The 21,084-nt window shown below is 39.7% G+C and overlaps 10 protein-coding genes across 10 annotated transcripts; 6 read left to right on the top strand and 4 right to left on the bottom strand.

The window, feature by feature from the left end:
• Window positions 1-795: 795 nt before the first annotated feature.
• On the bottom strand, window positions 796-2,269 carry RO3G_08068 (uncharacterized protein; the record flags this gene model as incomplete). Its single annotated transcript, XM_067662658.1, has 5 exons — window positions 796-1,564; window positions 1,730-1,763; window positions 1,942-2,032; window positions 2,106-2,153; window positions 2,267-2,269. 5 exons carry the CDS (start codon window positions 2,267-2,269, stop codon window positions 796-798), a joined length of 945 nt encoding a protein of 314 aa, XP_067518759.1.
• A 3,232-nt stretch (window positions 2,270-5,501) lies between these two features.
• RO3G_08067 (uncharacterized protein) lies at window positions 5,502-6,537 on the bottom strand (the record flags this gene model as incomplete). Its single annotated transcript, XM_067662657.1, has 5 exons — window positions 5,502-5,782; window positions 5,862-6,088; window positions 6,159-6,281; window positions 6,347-6,456; window positions 6,514-6,537. The coding sequence occupies 5 exons, from the start codon at window positions 6,535-6,537 to the stop codon at window positions 5,502-5,504; spliced, it is 765 nt and encodes a 254-aa protein (XP_067518758.1).
• A 1,317-nt stretch (window positions 6,538-7,854) lies between these two features.
• RO3G_08066 (uncharacterized protein) lies at window positions 7,855-8,217 on the top strand (the record flags this gene model as incomplete). The annotated part of the gene is made up of 1 exon (XM_067662656.1): window positions 7,855-8,217. The coding sequence occupies one exon, from the start codon at window positions 7,855-7,857 to the stop codon at window positions 8,215-8,217; it is 363 nt and encodes a 120-aa protein (XP_067518757.1).
• A 345-nt stretch (window positions 8,218-8,562) lies between these two features.
• On the top strand, window positions 8,563-9,674 carry RO3G_08065 (uncharacterized protein; the record flags this gene model as incomplete). Its single annotated transcript, XM_067662655.1, has 5 exons — window positions 8,563-8,796; window positions 8,939-9,027; window positions 9,181-9,261; window positions 9,341-9,472; window positions 9,515-9,674. The coding sequence occupies 5 exons, from the start codon at window positions 8,563-8,565 to the stop codon at window positions 9,672-9,674; spliced, it is 696 nt and encodes a 231-aa protein (XP_067518756.1).
• Window positions 9,675-10,866: 1,192 nt separating this feature from the next.
• RO3G_08064 (uncharacterized protein) lies at window positions 10,867-12,312 on the top strand (the record flags this gene model as incomplete). Its single annotated transcript, XM_067662654.1, has 2 exons — window positions 10,867-11,212; window positions 11,486-12,312. 2 exons carry the CDS (start codon window positions 10,867-10,869, stop codon window positions 12,310-12,312), a joined length of 1,173 nt encoding a protein of 390 aa, XP_067518755.1.
• A 279-nt stretch (window positions 12,313-12,591) lies between these two features.
• On the top strand, window positions 12,592-13,026 carry RO3G_08063 (uncharacterized protein; the record flags this gene model as incomplete). Its single annotated transcript, XM_067662653.1, has 1 exon — window positions 12,592-13,026. The coding sequence occupies one exon, from the start codon at window positions 12,592-12,594 to the stop codon at window positions 13,024-13,026; it is 435 nt and encodes a 144-aa protein (XP_067518754.1).
• Window positions 13,027-13,055: 29 nt separating this feature from the next.
• Window positions 13,056-14,572, top strand: RO3G_08062 (uncharacterized protein; the record flags this gene model as incomplete). Its single annotated transcript, XM_067662652.1, has 3 exons — window positions 13,056-13,791; window positions 13,995-14,278; window positions 14,318-14,572. 3 exons carry the CDS (start codon window positions 13,056-13,058, stop codon window positions 14,570-14,572), a joined length of 1,275 nt encoding a protein of 424 aa, XP_067518753.1.
• A 434-nt stretch (window positions 14,573-15,006) lies between these two features.
• Window positions 15,007-15,711, bottom strand: RO3G_08061 (uncharacterized protein; the record flags this gene model as incomplete). The annotated part of the gene is made up of 1 exon (XM_067662651.1): window positions 15,007-15,711. One exon carries the CDS (start codon window positions 15,709-15,711, stop codon window positions 15,007-15,009), a length of 705 nt encoding a protein of 234 aa, XP_067518752.1.
• Window positions 15,712-17,435: 1,724 nt separating this feature from the next.
• Window positions 17,436-18,206, top strand: RO3G_08060 (uncharacterized protein; the record flags this gene model as incomplete). Its single annotated transcript, XM_067662650.1, has 1 exon — window positions 17,436-18,206. One exon carries the CDS (start codon window positions 17,436-17,438, stop codon window positions 18,204-18,206), a length of 771 nt encoding a protein of 256 aa, XP_067518751.1.
• A 1,165-nt stretch (window positions 18,207-19,371) lies between these two features.
• On the bottom strand, window positions 19,372-20,229 carry RO3G_08059 (uncharacterized protein; the record flags this gene model as incomplete). The annotated part of the gene is made up of 1 exon (XM_067662649.1): window positions 19,372-20,229. The coding sequence occupies one exon, from the start codon at window positions 20,227-20,229 to the stop codon at window positions 19,372-19,374; it is 858 nt and encodes a 285-aa protein (XP_067518750.1).
• Window positions 20,230-21,084: the final 855 nt, after the last annotated feature.

The following is a 21,084-nucleotide window of genomic DNA, read 5'->3' as shown; positions in this document are numbered from 1 at the left end:
GGAGACATAGTCCCATATCAGTTGCTGTCCATCGATTTACCCATTCAAATCGCTGTTGGAGTTTATCTTCAGAATTTCTTTCTTTAGGATGCAAAGTAACTCTTTTAAAAGAGAAATTGTATTCATTCCTCATGCAGTTGCGAACACTTGCTTCTTTTATATTGAAGTTTTCAAACGACTTGGTCAGACTCTCAACTACATCCACAACGCGTGCCCCCCTGAAGGTGCTGATCGTATAAATTTATAATATACTCTTTATGTTCTTGTTGTAACACTTCAGTTTTTCTCTTATCACAATTTGTTTGCTTCTCGAATATATTCCATTCTGGATCGTCCTTTAATCTTTTAGCCCACTTTTGTCCAGTACGCTCAGTCACACCAGACAACTTAGCAGCTTTCACAGCTTTGTACAATTTAACTTGCAAGTAATAAAGAAAGAGAACTTTCTGGTCGGGAGAATACACATTATGCCCCTTTTTACCATCTTCAGAAGTTTTCTCTTTCGTCCTTAAACTTACTTCGTTCATAGTCTCATCAAGCTCATCTCTCATTCGTTCTTGTTCAGATGGCTGAGCTTGTTTGTACTTTCGAAATGTCGTAAGAGCTTCCAAATGTAATGGATCAATGTCTTCAACCCGTCCCATTGCGTTGTTGCCTCTTTTGTCAAATATTTTACCTTGTTCGTCTTCATAAAAAATATATGTATTATAAGAAGTTTAGAAAAAAAGGGGGGAGAGCAGCGCAATTTAATTTCACAGAAAACAGCAAAATAATTTTCCAAGAAATAGCTACAATTTAGGTCTGGTAGGTCTGGTAGGTCTGATGGGCTTTGGTAGGTCTGGTAGGTCTGATGGGCTTTGGTAGGTCTGATGGGTGTTTTTGGTAGGTCTGGTAGGTCTGGTAGGTCTGGTAGGTCACATGGTTTTGGTAGGTCTGGTAGGTCACATGGTTTTGGTAGGTCTGGTAGGTCACATGGTTTTGGTAGGTCTGGTAGGTCTGGTAGGTCTGGTAGGTCTGATGGGCTTTGGTAGGTCTGGTAGGTCTGGTAGGTCTGATGGGCTTTGGTAGGTCTGGTAGGTCACATGGTTTTGGTAGGTCTGGTAGGTCACATGGTTTTGGTAGGTCTGGTAGGTCTGGTAGGTCTGATGGGCTTTGGTAGGTTTGGTAGGTGTTTTTGGTAGGTCTGGTAGGTCTGGTAGGTCTGGTAGGTCTGATGGGCTTTGGTAGGTCTGGTAGGTCACATGGTTTTGGTAGGTCTGGTAGGTCACATGGTTTTGGTAGGTCTGGTAGGTCTGGTAGGTCTGATGGGCTTTGGTAGGTTTGGTAGGTGTTTTTGGTAGGTCTGGTAGGTCTGGTAGGTCTGGTAGGTCTGATGGGCTTTGGTAGGTCTGGTAGGTCACATGGTTTTGGTAGGTCTGGTAGGTCACATGGTTTTGGTAGGTCTGGTAGGTCTGGTAGGTCTGATGGGCTTTGGTAGGTTTGGTAGGTGTTTTTGGTAGGTCTGGTAGGTCTGGTAGGTCTGGTAGGTCTGATGGGCTTTGGTAACGTGCCACCAAGCTTAAACCTGAAAAATTTTAATTTTGTTTCTGAAATTAGAGGGACTTAATGGCGTTTTTTTTTAAGAAAAAAAAAAGCCTAGTTTTAATGATATTTATTGTTAACCATATCAAATTTGAAAACACTCTGGCTTTTCTGTGAGGCAAATACTTTTTCTCTACAAACTTTTCACCTCTTGAGCAACTTCTCTGCCATCAGTACATCGACTATAAGCTTCAATAAAGTCCATTGATCTCCTAAAATTCCTACGTATATGTGCTAGATCGCCGGCTTTGTCCAAAAAGGAATCGATATTTTACTCAAGAGACTTAAAGGAGTAATCGCATTTCAAATGAGCTTCTCTTTTTGCTGCACCCCAATACATTTCGATTCAATTGCATTTACAATGGTATTTAGGATACAGCTCAAAAACATGGACAGAGTTTATGATCACGTCCTCCAAAACAGACTTTTGATTTTTAAAATCAGGGCAATTCTTTAAAAAATGGAGAGCGCAGCAAATTGGATTAACTCGATCTGGAGCCCACAGTGCACCTTTCATTTCTTACCTTCCAGATCATGTCCAATCCATAGACTTCTTTCCTCCGAAATTTTTCCTATTTCCTTGAAATAACGTACTTTTGTTGTTTTCAAGTTGCCCTTCTTATCCCTTATCTTGGAGGACGTGATCATAAACTCTGTCCATGTTTTTGAGCTGTATCCTAAATACCATTGTAAATGCAATTGAATCGAAATGTATTGGGGTGCAGCAAAAAGAGAAGCTCATTTGAAATGCGATTACTCCTTTAAGTCTCTTGAGTAAAATATCGATTCCTTTTTGGACAAAGCCGGCGATCTAGCACATATACGTAGGAATTTTAGGAGATCAATGGACTTTATTGAAGCTTATAGTCGATGTACTGATGGCAGAGAAGTTGCTCAAGAGGTGAAAAGTTTGTAGAGAAAAAGTATTTGCCTCACAGAAAAGCCAGAGTGTTTTCAAATTTGATATGGTTAACAATAAATATCATTAAAACTAGGCTTTTTTTTTTCTTAAAAAAAAACGCCATTAAGTCCCTCTAATTTCAGAAACAAAATTAAAATTTTTCAGGTTTAAGCTTGGTGGCACGTTACCAAAGCCCATCAGACCTACCAGACCTACCAGACCTACCAAAAACACCCATCAGACCTACCAGACCTACCAAAAACACCTACCAGACCTACCAGACCTACCAAAAACACCCATCAGACCTACCAGACCTACCAAAAACACCCATCAGACCTACCAGACCTACCAAAAACACCCATCAGACCTACCAGACCTACCAAAGCCCATCAGACCTACCAGACCTACCAAAACCATGTGACCTACCAGACCTACCAAAGCCCATCAGACCTACCAGACCTACCAAAGCCAATCAGACCTACCAGACCTACCAAAAACACCTACAAGGCCTACCAAAGCCCGTCAGACCTTCCAGACCTACCAGACCGACCAGACCTACCAGACCTACCAGGGCTACCAGATCTACCAAAAAGCACCCATCAGACCTACCAGAGCTACCAAAGCCCGCCAGACCGACCAGATCTACCAAAACCATGTGACCGACCTGACCTACCAAAGCCCATCAGACCTACCAGACCTACCAAAACCATGTGACCTACCAGACCTACCAAAGCCCATCAGACCTACCAGGCCTACCAGACCTACCAAAAACACCCATCAGACCTACCAGACCTACCAAAAACACCTACAAGGCCTACCAAAGCCCATCAGACCTACCAGACCTACCAGACCTACCAAAGCCCATCAGACCTACCAGGCCTACCAGACCTACCAAAAACACCCATCAGACCTACCAGACCTACCAAAAACACCTACAAGGCCTACCAAAGCCCATCAGACCTACCAGACCTACCAGACCTACCAGACCTACCAGACCTACCAGGCCTACCAGACCTACCAAAAACACCCATCAGACCTACCAGACCTACCAAAGCCCATCAGACCTACCAGACCTACCAAAACCATGTGACCTACCAGACCTACCAAAAACACCCATCAGACCTACCAGACCTACCAAAGCCCATCAGACCTACCAGACCTACCAGACCTACCAGACCTACCAAAAACACCCATCAGACCTACCAAAGCCCATCAGACCTACCAGACCTACCAAAACCATGTGACCTACCAGACCTACCAAAGCCCATCAGACCTACCAGGCCTACCAGACCTACCAAAAACACCCATCAGACCTACCAGACCTACCAAAAACACCTACAAGGCCTACCAGAGCCCATCAGACCTACCAGACCTACCAGACCTACCAGAGCCCATCAGACCTACCAAAGCCCATCAGACCTACCAGGCCTACCAGACTTGCCAAAAACACCGATCAGACCTACCAGACCTACCAAAAACACCTACAAGGCCTACCAAAGCCCATCAGACCTACCAGACCTACCAGACCTACCAAAGCCCATCAGACCTACCAGACCTACCAGACCTACCAAAACCATGTGACCTACCAGACCTACCAGACCTACCAAAGTCATGTGACCTTAATAATTTCCTTAATGTCGTGTGATATTGCTCAAAAAATTCTTAAACTAATAATTTGGCTGTATATCGTACATAGTGAAGTGTTTTAAGTATAAAAATATGAACAAAGAAGAATTAACGAGACCGAACAATAGTTCTAAAGTCGAATACTTTTATTAAAAAAAGATTCCAAGGCTATTTATATTAGTTTGAGCAAGACCTGATATTAAATGACAAGAGATAGTTACGACCGATATGGTTTGACATGTATAAGAAACATTTTATAAACTGATGTAAATAATCAACTGTTGAGATGAAAGTGAAACTTGGCTGTTCAGGGCAGTTGGTAATTATCAGGATCTATTCTTATTCAAACTCATTTGTAAAGATTTAGCTTAGAATGATAAGACTGTTATCTTATTGACATGTCAAAACATGACACCCTTGCTCCCATAAGGGATTTTTTAGCTTCATTTACATCTCATTTGATCTGGCTTGGGCAATTATGGTGTCTTGAAACGCCATGTGCTCAGTCAAGCCTATAAGTAAAATATTTAGTTTAAACGTATAAAAATTCAGTAGAACCCTGCCCAAGACATCCTACCCAGATGCTTACAAAACAACATGCAGTAAAATGTCTCGATATGCACCATCGCTTACAAATTCCAGAAACAGTCCAAGGTCCTCTATCGTTCCTTCTCAACAGATTACCAACCAGGATACCATGTTCATCTCACTCCGCCTCTCCATGGTTTATTCGATGGCCGGTCATCTGTACTATACTTTATGAACTTTACCACCTATTCCATAATAAGGATCAACCGTCACCGCCATTTCAACCAGGGCAAAGATTCCTCGATTGGCTACCCTCTTCCCTTCACTAGTGACATTCACTTGTTTCCTTCACTCTCCTTTCCATATCTTTTTTACCCTTGATCCCCAAAGGGGTTTTTAGTTTCCATTAAACTTTTTATTGATCTGACCAGGGCGAAAACGATGCAATATTAGACATCATGCGCTCAAAATGGTCATTAATTTTTATAAATAAAAATCAAATTTAAACGTATAAAAATTCAATGTAACGCACTGTTATTGGGAAGAGGCATGAACAAAAAATTAAAAAATCTTGTACCCTTTTTTTTTTTTTTTTTTTTTTTTTTTTTTGCAAAGTTCGATCTCATAGATTCTTGTGGTACAAAAGCGTAACGAATACCAAAGCATAACAGCTTCGTATTTTAAAATGTGTGCAACAGGGCATGGATAAAGCTGTGTAGACGATGTCCGAATAGCATCAGGAGGTGATCATTTTTAACTGGAACAATCAAACAAATTATTTTTTTTTATTTTGGCAGAACAGACGGAATTATGCATTATAATAGACGCGAAGGGAGTAAGATTTGGAAAAAATCATGATGATGAATCAGTGGTAAGTAAGCGTGAGGGAAGACTTTCTTTTTTTGGGTAATGTCGCTCGGCTCGTTTGGACAAGATCGAATGGGAATTGTTGTCCTGGTGATGGTGGTCGTGGTTCAGATTCCCTTTTGATCTTTTCGTGCAATTCCTTAACAGAGAGGAGATCGTCCAGATACGTGACAATGGATGTCAAATCATTCATGATCAGAGGAATTGTCACAGATGGTAGTTCAAGGAAAGTCCAAATGCCACATTGCTCAGTCATGTAGAAAAAGTGCAATGTACCACCTACATTAAAAAAAAGTTTACCTTGCGATTTGTACGTCGTCCTCCAATAAATGAAGCCTAGCTGTTTTTTTTCACTTACCAATTGCCTGGAAGCAGATGACACCGTTCAAATTGTGCTTTCGCGAAGTTTCTTTCGCAAGCGTAGCGAGGCGGTAAAAATCAACAATCTTCAAACGATTGGTGGTATTCTTGATCTTGATTTCACCAATACTTGTAGTATAGGAAAAGCAGTATTGATCATATACATCAATTTGATAATCAGGGCGCTTGTCAGTGCTTTCGTTATCAATCAGACGCGTATTCGAGCTGTAGAAAGCATTTAAAAAAGAAAAACAAAATTAATAAACACAAGCAATAAAAGAGCAGATCGTATTACCAATGGGAGACAACATTGCTTCTTGACGATGAGAACAAACCCTGAATGAAAGGGTGGATATATGATGCGGCCAAATGGTGTTCTGATATCGCTTCAATATCGAGGTCCCGTATTGCCGGCAATCTATTAAAAATTGAAAAGATAATTATAAGAATAGGTTTCAGTTGATCCAGTCATGATTGAATTACATCGCTTCGACTGCCAAAATTACACTTCTAGTCGGGTCAAGCGTTGACTTTGCTAGAGTTAATAATGCTATTCTAGCATCCAATGTTTCGATTTCACCGTTTTTCAATTGCTGCGCGTAAAAAAAAAGGATTAACACGAAGGTATTTTTCTTTGAAAAAGTACGTACTTCCAGTGTGTCTTTGACTGACATTATTATTTGAAGGCTTTGTATTTTCTTTTTGAAGTCCAGACGCTTAACAGTTTCGTCGTATAGATCCTTCAAAAGAGATGGCGGGAAATACGAAGATGGTATGCTTTCGTATTTGTTACGCTTTTGCACCACTAGAATCGATGAAATCGAACTTTGCAAAAATAAATATATAATTAAGGTACAAGATTTTTTAATTTTTTGTTCTTACAGCAAGTGGTTGAAAAAGCGATCCACGTCTACGTATTTCCCGCTATTCTCGATGCAGTGACGACGAAACTGTTGGAATCGTTCACTGACATTTTTCGGATTTAACTATCCAGCTGGCATCTCTTGCAACTTCTAAGCTATTGTAGAAAACAAATTACGAAAAACGAATGTTGTTTGCATTCTTTGTTAATTGTACTTACAAGTCTCTATGTTGATTGATATGAGCTAAAAGTTCTTGCCTTTGCTCAAACAATTCTGTACAACTAGGACACGCTAGTCGTATAGCATGATTTTGGAAGGCATTCATGTTGGCGATATTGTACGATTTGCAATTTTTCAATTTTTGAGACTTTGAACGCGCTAATAGAATAATGTTGTGCTTGCGATGAACATGTTGGCGTACTCTTGTCATATCATAGTAGCAATCTTGTTCGTCACAATATGGACAAACATTTTTTGCTAGAATAACTGTTTTTGTTTCCATTATAGTCGTTAATAAGTGAGAGAGAAATGAAAAAAAAAAAAAAAAAAAAAAAAAAAAAAAAAAAAAAAACCAATCGAAGTATCATGACCTTATGGGACCTAGGTCACATTCCTTTAATTATAAACAAACCCCTCAATTTAATAAGAACCATATTTCACATTCCATATAATAATAGTATAAATACCTATAACCTTTTATTTAACTAAACATCAGTCAATCATCAAGTATTATTCCCTCTATTAGACTGTTCGTCTATTTCTATCTTACTTATCTTTGTTCCGTTCTTGCTCATCCACTATTGTAAGACCTGTTTGCGGTTCAAACTTCAAGCCCTTAACGCCACCCTCTCTTGTCCTCTTTTAGTTGTCCATCCAAACTTCTTAGTTCCTGTTCGGTTCTTTCTCTCTCTCCTCGCTGGCTTGACAAAACAACATATTACAGTATAATTGACTCACTATGTTAACCGCTTGATCATTTTTGTTATTTGATATTTAATTCCATCCCTGTCAAATTTCAATATAGTCCGTGATCTGCACCTTGAATATTTGTCTGTGTTACGAATTCCAGTGACCCCTCAAATTTCCTTTTTTTTTTTATTAATTTAATCAATACCATATTAATTGTACATGGCTTCTAGTTCCAAAGGAAAAAAGAAATCTGTTGATACTTCTAAAATCGCACAAGTAGAAGATCAAATGGCCAATTTGACTGTCTCGCCTTCGGATTCCATTCGAGCAGCCAATAACAATGACGTTCCTTCTGCCTTTCAGTTGCCGCCTCAATATCAACCTAGGGCCGCTCGTGTCAATGAGCCTCCTATATACGATGGCACGCCAGGAACGCTTGCTAATTTCATTACTCATGCCAAGATATGCATCAATGTTGATTGTTCCCCATTTGTTAATGAAATCAGCAAGATTTGCTTCCTATGTTCTTTTATGTTAGGCCATGCTTTCTCATGGGCACAGCCTTTCCTTGATGTACGGTAGGTTAAAAAACGTTTCAGTGTTCTTCCTAAATATTGTTTTGCTACTATTACTACCGGTAAACTAAGTAAAATGCTATATTCTATATATCATATGAAAGCATTAGTCCTAATGTATCATACAATATAAAAATATTATTATTTTTTCAATATTTGCTCACTAAACCTTATAAAATTACTACAGTCGGTGCACTGTGTTTAAGAAAGGGGGAGTTTTAGGAAAAAGGTAGTATAACAACAAAGGTAAAGAGATACCAAGTCATAACAGTATTTCTTTATCTTTGTTGTTATACTATCTTTTTCCTAAAACCCCCTATCCTAAACATTTTTTACTGTTAATTACTTGCAAATGAATTCTACTACTGGTGAAAACTCTTTCAACAATGGTGCTGCTCCCAATGGTGATAACATGTCTATGGCTACTGGATCAATTGATTTGTCGTCCTTTGCTGGTTCCTCTCCTCTAACTAATGACGGAACTGCCATGGTCTTGGATTCCTTTTTGACACCTTCATCCTCCACTGGTGAGAGGGAAGAGTTGTTGCTGCGCCAGAATCTCACACAATTGCACAGTGAATTCAATGTGAGATATTTGCAGATAATAAATTTGAGAATTAAAAGGGAAATAGTGCTTGAAAACTAGTGAATGAGTCTCTATGTAACCTCTTTATTAGATTTCAAGACGAGGGAGAGAACCCATTTAATCAAACTACGCCTTTATATAGGAAATAAAATTATTCAGGGACCGAAGTGAGTTCAAGATCAATTTTAGTATTGAGCTTGAACAATATAAATATTGTATATGGTTAGTATTGTAAATGAGTTTTAGAGAATATGTAATGTATAATATTATGTATTCAGTATTTGTTATTTCTTATATAAGATTTGAGTAATCTCATACGAATAATAAGTATTTAATGGGATAAATACGACACAATGGTTTTTTGGAAGCGTTTACGACGGCCAGGCTTGCTGGTGATGAGGCAACTGCCGATCAAGCGCTCCAACAGATGGATCGTACCAAGCGCAGGTTAATTGATACTCAAGAGTACAATTCTATCCTTGGGAAGACCACTTCGCCTAATGTAAACATTAGTAGCAGAAGCAGGCCTTACTCTGTCTCATAGAAATCTACCAAAATTCCAATTGGCATTGAGTGTTGTGCGTCCGTTTCCCAATGAAGAGGTATTCGAGTCTGTTGAGCACTTCTTGGCCAGGTTTGAGAATATTATCAAAGGTTCCGCTTACCGTGATGTTGAGTAAGTTTGGAAACAATTTTTACTTTTGTGCTTGCCTTATAGTGATAATGCTTGGGTTGAAACTGATTTGCGTAAATGCAATACATGGGCTGAAGCAAGAGCTGCTTTTAAAGAGCACCACGACTCAAGTTTGGCCACTCGACATTACACCGATTTGGTCTTTACTATGCAAATTGTAATAAACGAAGATAAAAAGAAATAAAAAAGCACCAAAACCACAATTACTTTGAGATACTTTTTATTCTTGATTATATCCAAGTTAAAGTTATCCTCTTTTCAATCAGGATGTAGGTGGGATATTTATATTCTTTTGAATGATAATTCATGGGGACGATTGAGTTAAATCAAGTGGTTCTTTCTTGATGTTTCATTCTGGATTGGGAGCATTGTCACCATATCTTGTTCCATGGAATCTTATCTTGTATAATTATATTATAAACCCTTTTTTCAGCTATTAATGTTGCATTTATAAATAGGCATCCATGGAATCGTTGTTTAAGACGGCACTTGTATTTTGTTCCTGAATGGTTATTGGGTTTGAGTAAACTCGGTTGTTTAGAATAGGGGATTTTAGGTAAAAGATAGTATAACAACAAAGATAAAGAAATACTGTTAGAACTTGGTATCTCTTTATTAAGTTAAGATAACACAGATTCAATATGATAAATTCTACATGTAAAAAGTGAGAGTATTTATAGACATGATACGGATAAAGAATTAGAACAGATTCATGATCAATTCGACAGAATAGATGATTACTATTTCTAATTATTAGTTTAGCCTGTTCCTAGCCTGTTCCTAGCCTGTATTGTCAATTATACTATTGGGATGGTTTCAGATAACTCTGGATGTAGGACTATTTAAGAAGACGGTACGGATGAATATAAAATCCTCTAGTTCCATGATTGGATATTATGGATAATAATAATATCTCAGTTAGGATAAATGTTTTCATGATTAAAGATGATCCGGTAAGTAATTGTCATTCCTTATTCAACATGCTCATATCATCAATAAACTATATTACAACCATGCCATCTTATTTGACTATGTGAAATTAATATGAATAAAGCTGAATATAAAATCTGATCAAAGTCTTTTATTGATCTGTATTGGGAATAATGTTATAAATGGTTCCAAGTTATGTCATCATACTATTCAGGATCATATCCGATTCCTTTTACTAAAATAAAGTGACTATAATCTTATGTATCCTTAACACTGATCTCAATGTCAATTTAATTGAGCAGCTCACAAACATGCTTCATACTGATAATGTCAACCCTTTTGTCAACATTTATAAGCATGCACATGAGATTCTTAAAGATGAATATGAGAGACAAGCATCAAACGAGGAGGAATCAATTCCCTTTCACATCAGACTTAGTCCTTAAATGACTATGGAGTTAGTAACAGGAAATGACAGAAAAACAGAAAATTTGCCCACCACAAGTGAAATAGCAGCTGTTATTCCAGCTGAATTTGCTGGACCCAGCTTCAGAGATATTAAAATTACTTACCGCAATAGTATTGAGCATGATAGTAATTCTTTTAAAAGAATTAATCAAACTCACGCCGCATTCATGCCATTGCATTATGTGTTGTTATTTCCACGTGGTGATTATGGACGGCATTGGGGTTTGAAACTTTCAGCTGTCAATCTTCCTAATTGTAATGTTGAGGTTGAGCGTCAGAGGAATAGACTCCCTCAAAGAGCATATTATTGCTTTAGGCTTCATAGTAGAGAAAATGAGTTTCCTACTCTATTTTTGTCTAAGAATTTATTTTAGCAATATGTTGTCAATGTTTGGGCTGTCTGCGATCAGAATAAATTGGAATGGATCAGAGATAACCAAAGCAATTTACGGGCAGATGTATACAACAGCTTAAAAAATGCTTTAGCCCATGACAACAGCGATTTGAGCACAGTTGGCACCAAGTTCATCTTACCAAGTAGTTATAAGGGAGGTCCAAGATTTATGGCAAAAATTTATCAAGACTCAATGGCTATAGTGAGACATTTTGGTAAACCTACCTTCTTTATCACCTTCACGGCAAATCCAAAATGGGAACAGATACCAAATAAGCTCATTAAAGTTCCAAGCAGTCAGCGACCAATTCAAACTGCAGCAGATCGTCCCGATTTAGTTGCTCGATTGTTCAATTTGAAGCTTCATGAATTCTTGCATGACCTTAAGAAAAAGAAAATTTTTGGCAATTACAAACATCTAATCCGAACGATTGAATACCAAAAAAGAGGCTTGCCTCATTGCCATCTTTTGCTTTTTCTTGAAGGTGATGATAGCGTATTTCGTGATCCCGAGAAGATTGATGAAGTGATTTGCGCTGAGCTGCAATCCGATGATGATCCTGAGCTTCTAGAGTTAGTCTCTGGACAAATGATGCATGGCCCTTGTGGAAATATCAATCCCAAATGTCCATGCATGGTTCCTGTTGCATATGATGTTTTGAAATGCTCTAAAAGCTTTCCAAAGCCTTTTCAACCCACCACTGCTGTTATGCCGGACTCATATCCATTGTATCGTAGACGACTGGATGGAAGATCTCATCGTGTTCAAATCAAGGATAAACAAACAAATGGAATGATGTTTGTATACTTGACCAATCAACATGTTGTACCTTACAATCCATTTCTTACCAAGAAATACAAAGCACACATAAATGTTGAATTGTGTGGTAGTATTGATGCTATCAAGTATATAAACAAATATGTTTATAAAGGCCCTGACCGTACCACAGTACATCTAAAAAATGAAAATGATGAGATTGAAATGTATCTTACAAGCAGATATATCGGACCTACTGAATCTGTATGGTGATTATTTGAATATGCTATGCATGAAGAGGACCCCTCGGTCACTTCACTTGTTATTCATTTAGAGAATGAGCAGTCTGTGTATTTCGATCCTGAATCAAGTACTGAAGAGATGCAGCAAACTTTGGATAACACTCATTCAACTTTGATGGGATTTTTCAAGTACAACTTGACACATGATGATGGACGTGGTTATTTGTATCAATAATTTCCATCTCATTACACTTGGAAAAAGAAAGAAAGAATATGGCAAGCCAGAAAAAAAGGCTATGCTGTAGGCAGAATGTACTACTGTACACCCACTGCTGGAGAAAGATTTTTCCTGCAGTTGTTGCTCACTGTCGTTCGGGGTCCCACTTTGTTTGAGAATTTAAAAACTGTCAATGGTGTAGTATATTCTACTTTTCGAGAGGCATATCAAGCATTACACCTGGTTGAAGATGATCAAGAATGGTTTAAATGCTTTTCAGAAGCTGTTGAATTCGTTTCAGGATCAAGTTTGCGTTCCCTTTTTGTTTCTGCTTTACTGTTTCAAGAATTGAATGAACCCAAATCCCTTTGGGATCGTTTCTGCTTGAATATTTGTGATGATTTGGATGTTCGCATTGCACAATTGGGACTTCTCAATCAACTGCGTAGTGATGATACATCTATGCCTTCCATCAAAACCTGCCTAAGCTTGATTATGGTCTATATCTACTTGAGCAAGCTCTCATAGATGCTGGTAAGGCTCTGACAGATTTTAATATGCCTGGACCACTATTTCAGTGGCGATCGTTAATGGAACAGAGCAGCACGATTAACAGTAATGTGTTTATCCAAGCCGAAGTTGCATATTATAGAAATGTCAAGGAACAGAATTATCAACAAAAGATATCTATGATGAATATTAGTCAAAAGGCTGTATTTGATGAGATAATTGATATTATATCAAGCAATCCTAATACTGCTCACTTTTTTCTTAAAGGACCTGCCGGTACAGGCAAAACTTTTGTTTACAATACCCTTTGTCATTACTTCAGACGACAAGGAAAAATTGTTGTTTGCGTTCCTTCATCTGGTATTGCTTCTCTTTTGCTTCCTGGTGGTCGTACATCACATTCTCGCTTCAAAATTCCTCTCAACACCTATCCTGATTCGGTTTGTCTAATAAAAAAAAATAGTGACCTTGCTGCCATGTTAAGGCAATGTAGCTTGATAATTTGGGACGAAATTCCTATGCAGCACAGACATTGTTTTGAGGCTGTCAGTAGAACTTTGCTCAAATTTCGACTCGCTCTTTGGTGGTATCCCTGTTGTCTTGGGGGGGGTAACTTTGCCCAAATTGGACCTGTTGTCAAGCATGGTCAACACCATCATATAGTCGAAGCTTCATTAGCAAAATCGATAGAAATTTGGCAAAATCTAAAAAAGCTCAAGCTCACAGAAAACATGCTTCTATCTGGTAGTAACCCTATTGATCAATCATTTTCACAATGGATTGGTAGTTTATCTTACAATTCCCTTCTAAATGGAAAAATATTCTTGCTACATTATGTTGCGCAATATTACTCTCTTACCACGTTTGTCGATTCAATTTATCTAAAAGAAATTATGGAGCAAACTTTAGACCCTGAATTTTTTCAAGAAAGGACTATTATCGCACAAAAAATGATTTAGTGGATGAGATCAATAGATATGTTTTAGAGCAATTGCCTGGCAACAAAACTTCATTGTTTGCTGTTGATTGCATTACTCAAGAAGACTCAACCGGCTCTGAGGACCACCAAATACCTACTGAATACCTTCAAAGCTTAAATCCTCATGGACTGCCTCTTTCTGTTTTAGAATTAACAATTGGAACGCCTGTCATGATATTAAGAAATATCAATGCAGAAAACGGTTTATGCAATGGCACACGAGTAACTGTCTTGAGTATTGGCGAATTTCTTTTGAAAATAAAACTACCAGGTGTTGATGGCAGCGTTGAAGTAATTCCACGTTTCACTCTGTCTACTCTTTAAAATGAGTATCCTTTCACTTTGACTAGAAACCAGTTTCCTGTAAGACCCTCATTTGCAATGACTATCAACAAATCACAAGGGCAATCACTTAAAATTGTTGGAATTGATCTTTGCTTACCCGTTTTTACTCATAGCCAGATATATGTCGCCTTATCAAGAGTAAAATCTGTACCTGGACTTTCTGTATTGCTTGATCAAAAAAACGACGTCAATTCAACTAAGACTGAAAATATTGTTTATCCTGAAATTTTACTTTGCTAATATCACAACGATAATCCCAATCAATTTACATCTTATCACTATATATAGCTTTTTGCTTACTGTTAAAACACACATGTTGCCTTATAAACAATATTATTATTATTATCAATAACATTGCATTTCATTAATGCTCAATTAACTGGTGTGGGTGGGGGGAAGCCAGGGTCCGAGCCGTGAGGCGATGACGGCCGTTAAACGAGCGTAGCGAGTAGGTCGGCTAGTGATGAATACTGTACTTTTTCTAATTTTCCTGCAAGTTACGATTAAAGAATATTTTTATTTTAAATTTGAATAGCCCAATTGAGCACACAATCACTTCTGGGATTGAATTGCTCGGGTCAGATAAAAAAAAAAGATAAAACTAAAAACCTTTTTGATAGGGAAAAAGACGAAGAAGGGAAGAGAAAAAAGAAGATGTATCATCAAATACTAGATTAATTGTTGCACATCCACTTGACAAGCTTGACCCCAAGAGGGGGGGGGGGTTCAGGAGGGATCTTTCCATGATGCAAGTAATTAAGTTCAAACAGAATCTGACAAATGGAAGGCCATCGAACTGTCCAGGCGGCGAATGGTGATGGATCGATGTTGGCAGAGGGACCACGCTTTTTGCGTTGAGTTGGTAGCTTGTTCAAGAGGAAAGACAGCGGGTCAGGTTCAGTTGTGGGCATTTGTAAACGACGATGCATATACAGACACCAGATAGCATGTGATCGTGTGAACTTCACAGTTGGATGGTAAATACAAGGTATGGGAACACCACCGGGGAGACAGCCAAGGTGCCAGCGTATCAGTCGACTGCGTTCAGAGGGGGTCATGGGTAACCAAAGGATGGGATCAATACCAAGCTTATGCCGGCAGGCAGATAGCAGTAGAGAGTTGGTAGCATTACGGCGTGCGTTGAGGTTGTACTTTAGGTATTCATGGTAGATAGTATTGAAAGTACGTGAATCAAGGCCATCAATTTCATGTGAGGCACAGTAGCGTTGCCACAGAGGTGTCTTGGACACCTTGTACCACTGGGAGAGACTAGCAGAGGTGCGCAGGTATGCCAAGAGTTGAGAGAGAAGAGTGTCTTCAGGCGCATTGATGGATCTGAAAAGGAATTTAGCTTGTAATCGGTGAACCCGTTCCTTCATTGTCGGTTGATTAGTTAAATGTAGCATAACTTTGGTTGATGAGCGTGAGCCACCGCCGAAGATACGTCGAATGCATTGAGTTTGACAAACTTCGAGCTTGGTTATGTTGGAGGAGGACACGACGCTAATGGCGAGACCATATTCTAGTTGAGAGCGCACTATTTGGGTGTAAAAGCGGACTGAAAGAAAGTTGGTTAAAGCCTTTATGATTGACGCCGATGGCTGACATCTGGTTCATTGTCTGAAGAGACTTGTTAATATTGTTTTGCACCAGTTCATTGGTATTCAAATAACCACCAGGACTTATAGGGATACCCAAGTAGGAGAATGAAGTCTGACGAGGAAGGACAGTGCCGTAGAGAGAGTAGGAGCGTATATCAGACCCAGGTGCAAGGATAGCACATTTGCTAGGGTTCCAGCGGTAGCCTAGGCGTTGACTGTGCGCTTCACATTGTTGTAGTAATACCTCAAGATCAGGAGAATCAGCAATGAGGACAACGTCATCAGCATACAAGAGGCAATTAATAGATTTGGTGAACTGACAAACATTAATAGTGAGAGCTGCATCAAGGGCTTGGCGACGGAGGAGGGAGGGCAACTCGTTAATGTAGAGAGAGTATAAGAACGGTGACAAGATAGAGCCTTGAAGAACCCCAGTAGTTGGTGAGAATCGATAAGAACTAGCATTAGAGACAATAACTTCAATATGAACGTCGTCAAATAGATTTCGAAGAAGACCAAGAAGCGCGAGCTGCTGTGCGTCGACTGACCACCCAACGCCGTCGAGCAAATTGGAAAGACTTTTATGATCGATTAGCAACTGGTGACTACGCTAAAGTAATCTCGAAGATCAGTCGTATCCGTAAGAATCGAACGTTGAAACCCGCTTTCTCTACTCCTGAAGGCACACAACATGCTGCTAACACGATGGTATCTCACTTGGAATCTATATTCTCAGGTGATCAACACGGAGAAGTACAATGCAATAATGCTACTTTACCTAATTTACCTTTTACACTAGATTGCCCTATCACCACTGACGACATAGTTTCTGCGATTCGCTTCTTGCCTGTCAAAAAGGCCCCCGGTGTAGATCATCTGCGCAATGAAATGTTACAGCCTATACAACACCTACTAACGCCGATCCTTCTCGTACTGTTTCAAATGTGTTGGCCCTGGTCTTACGTTCCACAGCTATGGCGTATTGCCCAGGTCGTCCCCATACACAAGAAAGGTTCACCATCTGAGCCAGGCAATTTCCGCCCTATTAGCCTGACTACCATCTTTAGGAAAAATTCTGGAGCGTTGCATACAAGATATCTTACAAACAGAAGGACCACCATTGGATATCGCAAGGAGGCTTTCGTGAGTCCCATAGTGCTCTGGACCAAGTCATCTGCCTCTCCGAAATTTGCCAAATCCTGCGTTCAAAGTATCATGTTACTCCAGCCTTGGCCTTTCTGGATATAAAGTCTGCGTATGATACGGTTAATCGCAACTTCGTTTGGGAGACACTCAGTCATTATGTCTCACCTCCTTTATTAGGCCTATTACGTAATATCTTCGACGATATCCAAGTCGAAGTCCTGCTTTCTAATGCAACCTCTCGTCGAATTAGTCCAAAAACTGGAGTTCTACAAGGTTCTATCCTCTCACCATATCTCTACTCGGTATACATTAACAAACTTCCAGCCCAACTACGCCCTCAAGCTCTCACTCCTGATATGTCACCGTTGGAAATGATACCCTCCCTCAACTGTCTGCTCTATGCTGACGACGTGGTTCTCATCGCCGAAAGCTCAAACATGGTTGATCTACTACAGAAATGTGAAATCCATAGTCTACAAATGGGATACAAATGGAACCCATCCAAATGCGTGATTTTAGACAACAGTACAGATCCACGTACATACACTCTTTATGATCAGCCATTACCAAGAGAAACTACATTTGCATACCTTGGTGTTCCCTTCAAACCGGGTGGTTATCTTGATTCAGAGGAACTAATTCAACGTAATATCCACAAGGCTCTTGCAACGATGAACATGCTGTCATCCATTGGTGTGAATCCTTCTGGTTTTTCCAAGCTTCTCTGCACTAGATTCTACGCTCACATCGTTCGACCTCAGCTCGAGTATGGCTTAGCTATCAATCGTTTCACGGTCCATCAACTTCACGCTCTGGAGGAAGCCCAGAATAGCTGCATCAGAAAAATCTACGGTGCTCGAGGCAAAGCGTCCACTAAGGTTATGCTTCACATGTCCAAGTTGCCCCTCATGTCGGAACGAGTCAGTATATTACAAGCGCAGTTCCTCTTTCGTTCTCTATATCTACCTGAAGATGCACTGCTTCACCGCCTACTACCTTACGTCCAGTGTGCCAAAGGACATCAATGGTACCTTCTCTCTCGGACTTCCCTTTGGAAAATGGCGCTATCTACTACTGACGAACCTGATACCCGCTCATTCAAGGCTGCTAAGCGAGGATTTCTGTAACAGAACCTAGAGATCCGTCAACAACGCTGAACCTCCAAGCAGCTTTCTCACTGCCGTCGATCGATCTCCATGGATCCTATACTCTGGTTACCCTTGTCCAAGTCAGAGCGTAGCCGCTGTATACGCTGGCGACTAGGCTGGCTCCCTAGTGGCAAGCCAAGACCATGTCCAAAACACCCTATGCAACAGCTGTCTAAGAACCATGCTATCAACTGCCTTGATATGCACCGACGCTTGTTTATGCCTAAAACTGCCCAGGATCCACTGTCATTTCTTTTGAATATGCTTCCTCTACGTCCTTCGATTCCCCCAAGTTCTGCTCTCATCTGGTATCAGCGATTTCTTTAGCATTTCTTTGATAACTCCACTCATTCCTCCCCTTTCACATTTTTTACTCTTGCTCCCAAAAGAGGTTTTTTTTTCTAAGCATGAACATCCTAAAGGATTGATCTGGTCCAGGCGGACGTTTATTATAATATTTTTGCGCTCAATTGGATCTCAAATAAAAAAATTATGTTTAAAGAAAAATATGACATTAATTTTGTTCCTACAGCCCTATGCACCATATTCCTAGGAATGTATGGTACAAACTTCTTCATAAGAAATTATCCACTCGAGCCAATTTGCATAGAATCATCCCAGCAAAGGTAGATGACGACTACTGCCAATTGTGCAAGCTACCAGAAACAGAGCAGCATATGCTCTTGACTTGTATTCAAAAACAAGGCTTGTGGAACACAGCCTTCAAGAAATACTTGTCAAATCCTAAAGATCCCAACTGTAGCTCAATATTCGAGGATTTATCCACTCTTAGATTATCCAAGGATTACATCTTACACTATCATGACAAGTTTACAATCTATGATTATTTTGCTACAGTCATTCGATTCATTTGGAAAGCCCACTGGCAACAATTCTTTGAACAGACTCCTGTCGTGGATGAGATTGTCCTCAATCAAATTCAGAAGGAACTATTGAAACCATCTGCTTACAATTCTTTATACTAACATCTTATGTATTTTCGCGACAAGTCACTGTTTAATACGCTTGTATCGCTCTTAATCCTTATACTCTTTGATGAGTTTTAATAAACATTTTTTTTTTTTGTAATAAGTTATTTATTTATTTACAAATAAAGTCACACGTCGTAATGAGAGGTATGCTTTTAGTGGGGACTGATACGGTGGAAATGCGTATATATTTTTTCGATGATGACATGCTCCTGGAAGGGGACTTGATCAAATACAGAGCGCCAGTGGGCACGCCAGATATGCATCAGAACGGAGGAACAGAGTAGGAGAAGACGAGTATTGTTGACATAGTCATGTTGTTGCAAGTTCATCAGAATTGCGTAAACGTCGTCTTGTTGGAACTCAAGGTAAGGAGCAAATTGTGACAAAACTGTCTGCCAGATAGACCATTTTTTATGGCAGTCTACAAATAAGTGTCTAAGATCTTCAGGGGCATCTTGACAAAAATTGCACATATCAGTAACTTGGGAATCAAAACGAGATACGGTTACTTGACAGTGTAATTTGTTGTATAAAAACCTGTACCAAAGAGAACGAGCCTCTGGAGCAATTTTTAGGGACCAGAATTGCTGCCATTTTTGTGAAGACCAAGTGGAGAAGGACAAAGGGAGTAAACTTGAGAGTTGATTAAGACGAAATACCTTGGAGTCAAATAAATACCAATAAGACGAGCGTGTAAACCAGGACACAAAGGGTGTGTCATCTACAGTACCGACATCGGTAGTCTCATGGAGGATAAGAGACCAAGTGAGGTCATTGAGAGATATAATTCGTCTTTGTAAGTCGCGTGTGAGCCACGAGGAGAGACGAGGGAACGGAGGACCATCAGGAGCTAGCAGAGGACGAATGCAGCGTCGAACTGAGTCAAAGGTGAAAAATTGGTGTGCTTGAAGTTTGGACCGGCGGGGACTACGCAACCAGTGATCAGGTGGAACGTGAGCAGAGTGCCAGAATAGGCAGCTGCAGAAGTGTTGCTGGGTTACACCGTACATGTTCCAAGCCATGCCGAGGAAATGAATCGACAGTATCATACAGGGCGGGAAGGAAAGAACCAAAACGACCACAGTTATTTGAAGATCGGAGCGAATGGAAGTAAATTGCCAACAAGGAATTAGTATTCGATGAATGAAACCTTCGAACAAAATCTTTCAAAAAGACTTGACTACAGGAGAAAGGATCATCAGACCGTTGTTGGATTAAAGGATCGAGTAGGCCGAGACCACCCTCAGCAATCGAGCGACAAAGCAATGCGTATTTGAAACCTGGTTTGATACTTCTGCAAATAAATTGGTACATGACTGATCGGATTTGGCTATAGAAACGTTTTGGGAAGGAAGTCACTCTCAATGTGTACCAAAGTTTGGAGAGTATCACCGAATTAGCCAGCACCACCCTACCTCGCAGTGACAAATTTCGTTGGGAATAGATACCACATTGGGTCTTGATGGTCTGTATCAATTGAGTCTCGAAATAGCGGCGTTGGGTAATAGAGCTAATCACAGGGAACCCTAAATAACGGAGTGGTTGAGCAGAAGAATGATCATGCCATTTCGTGATTTGGTGTTCAGAAAGCAGTTGTTGCCATGAAGGAGACGAGTTTCCATTGAGTGAGATTGCTTCCGTCTTGAAAAGATTTACTTTAGCATTTGAGACTTGACCATAGTGATGTATGTGTTCTTGTACACGTAGAAAATCTGCGTGGGAGGACAAAAATACACACACATCATCAGCATAGGCCAAGACCTTGAGAGTGAGAGGAGGTGTCGAACCCAAAGCAGGAGTGAATGGGTAACCATGTAAACTATGATCTTGTAGAACATGTTGGAGAAAAGGTTCCAGAGCGAGAT

The sequence above is a fragment of the Rhizopus delemar genome, genomic scaffold (genome assembly GCF_000149305.1).
Source record: "Rhizopus delemar RA 99-880 supercont3.6 genomic scaffold, whole genome shotgun sequence".
Taxonomy (NCBI): domain Eukaryota; kingdom Fungi; phylum Mucoromycota; class Mucoromycetes; order Mucorales; family Rhizopodaceae; genus Rhizopus; species Rhizopus delemar.
Note: the sequence above shows the minus strand (reverse complement) of the source record. Positions and strands in the feature narration are given on the sequence as shown.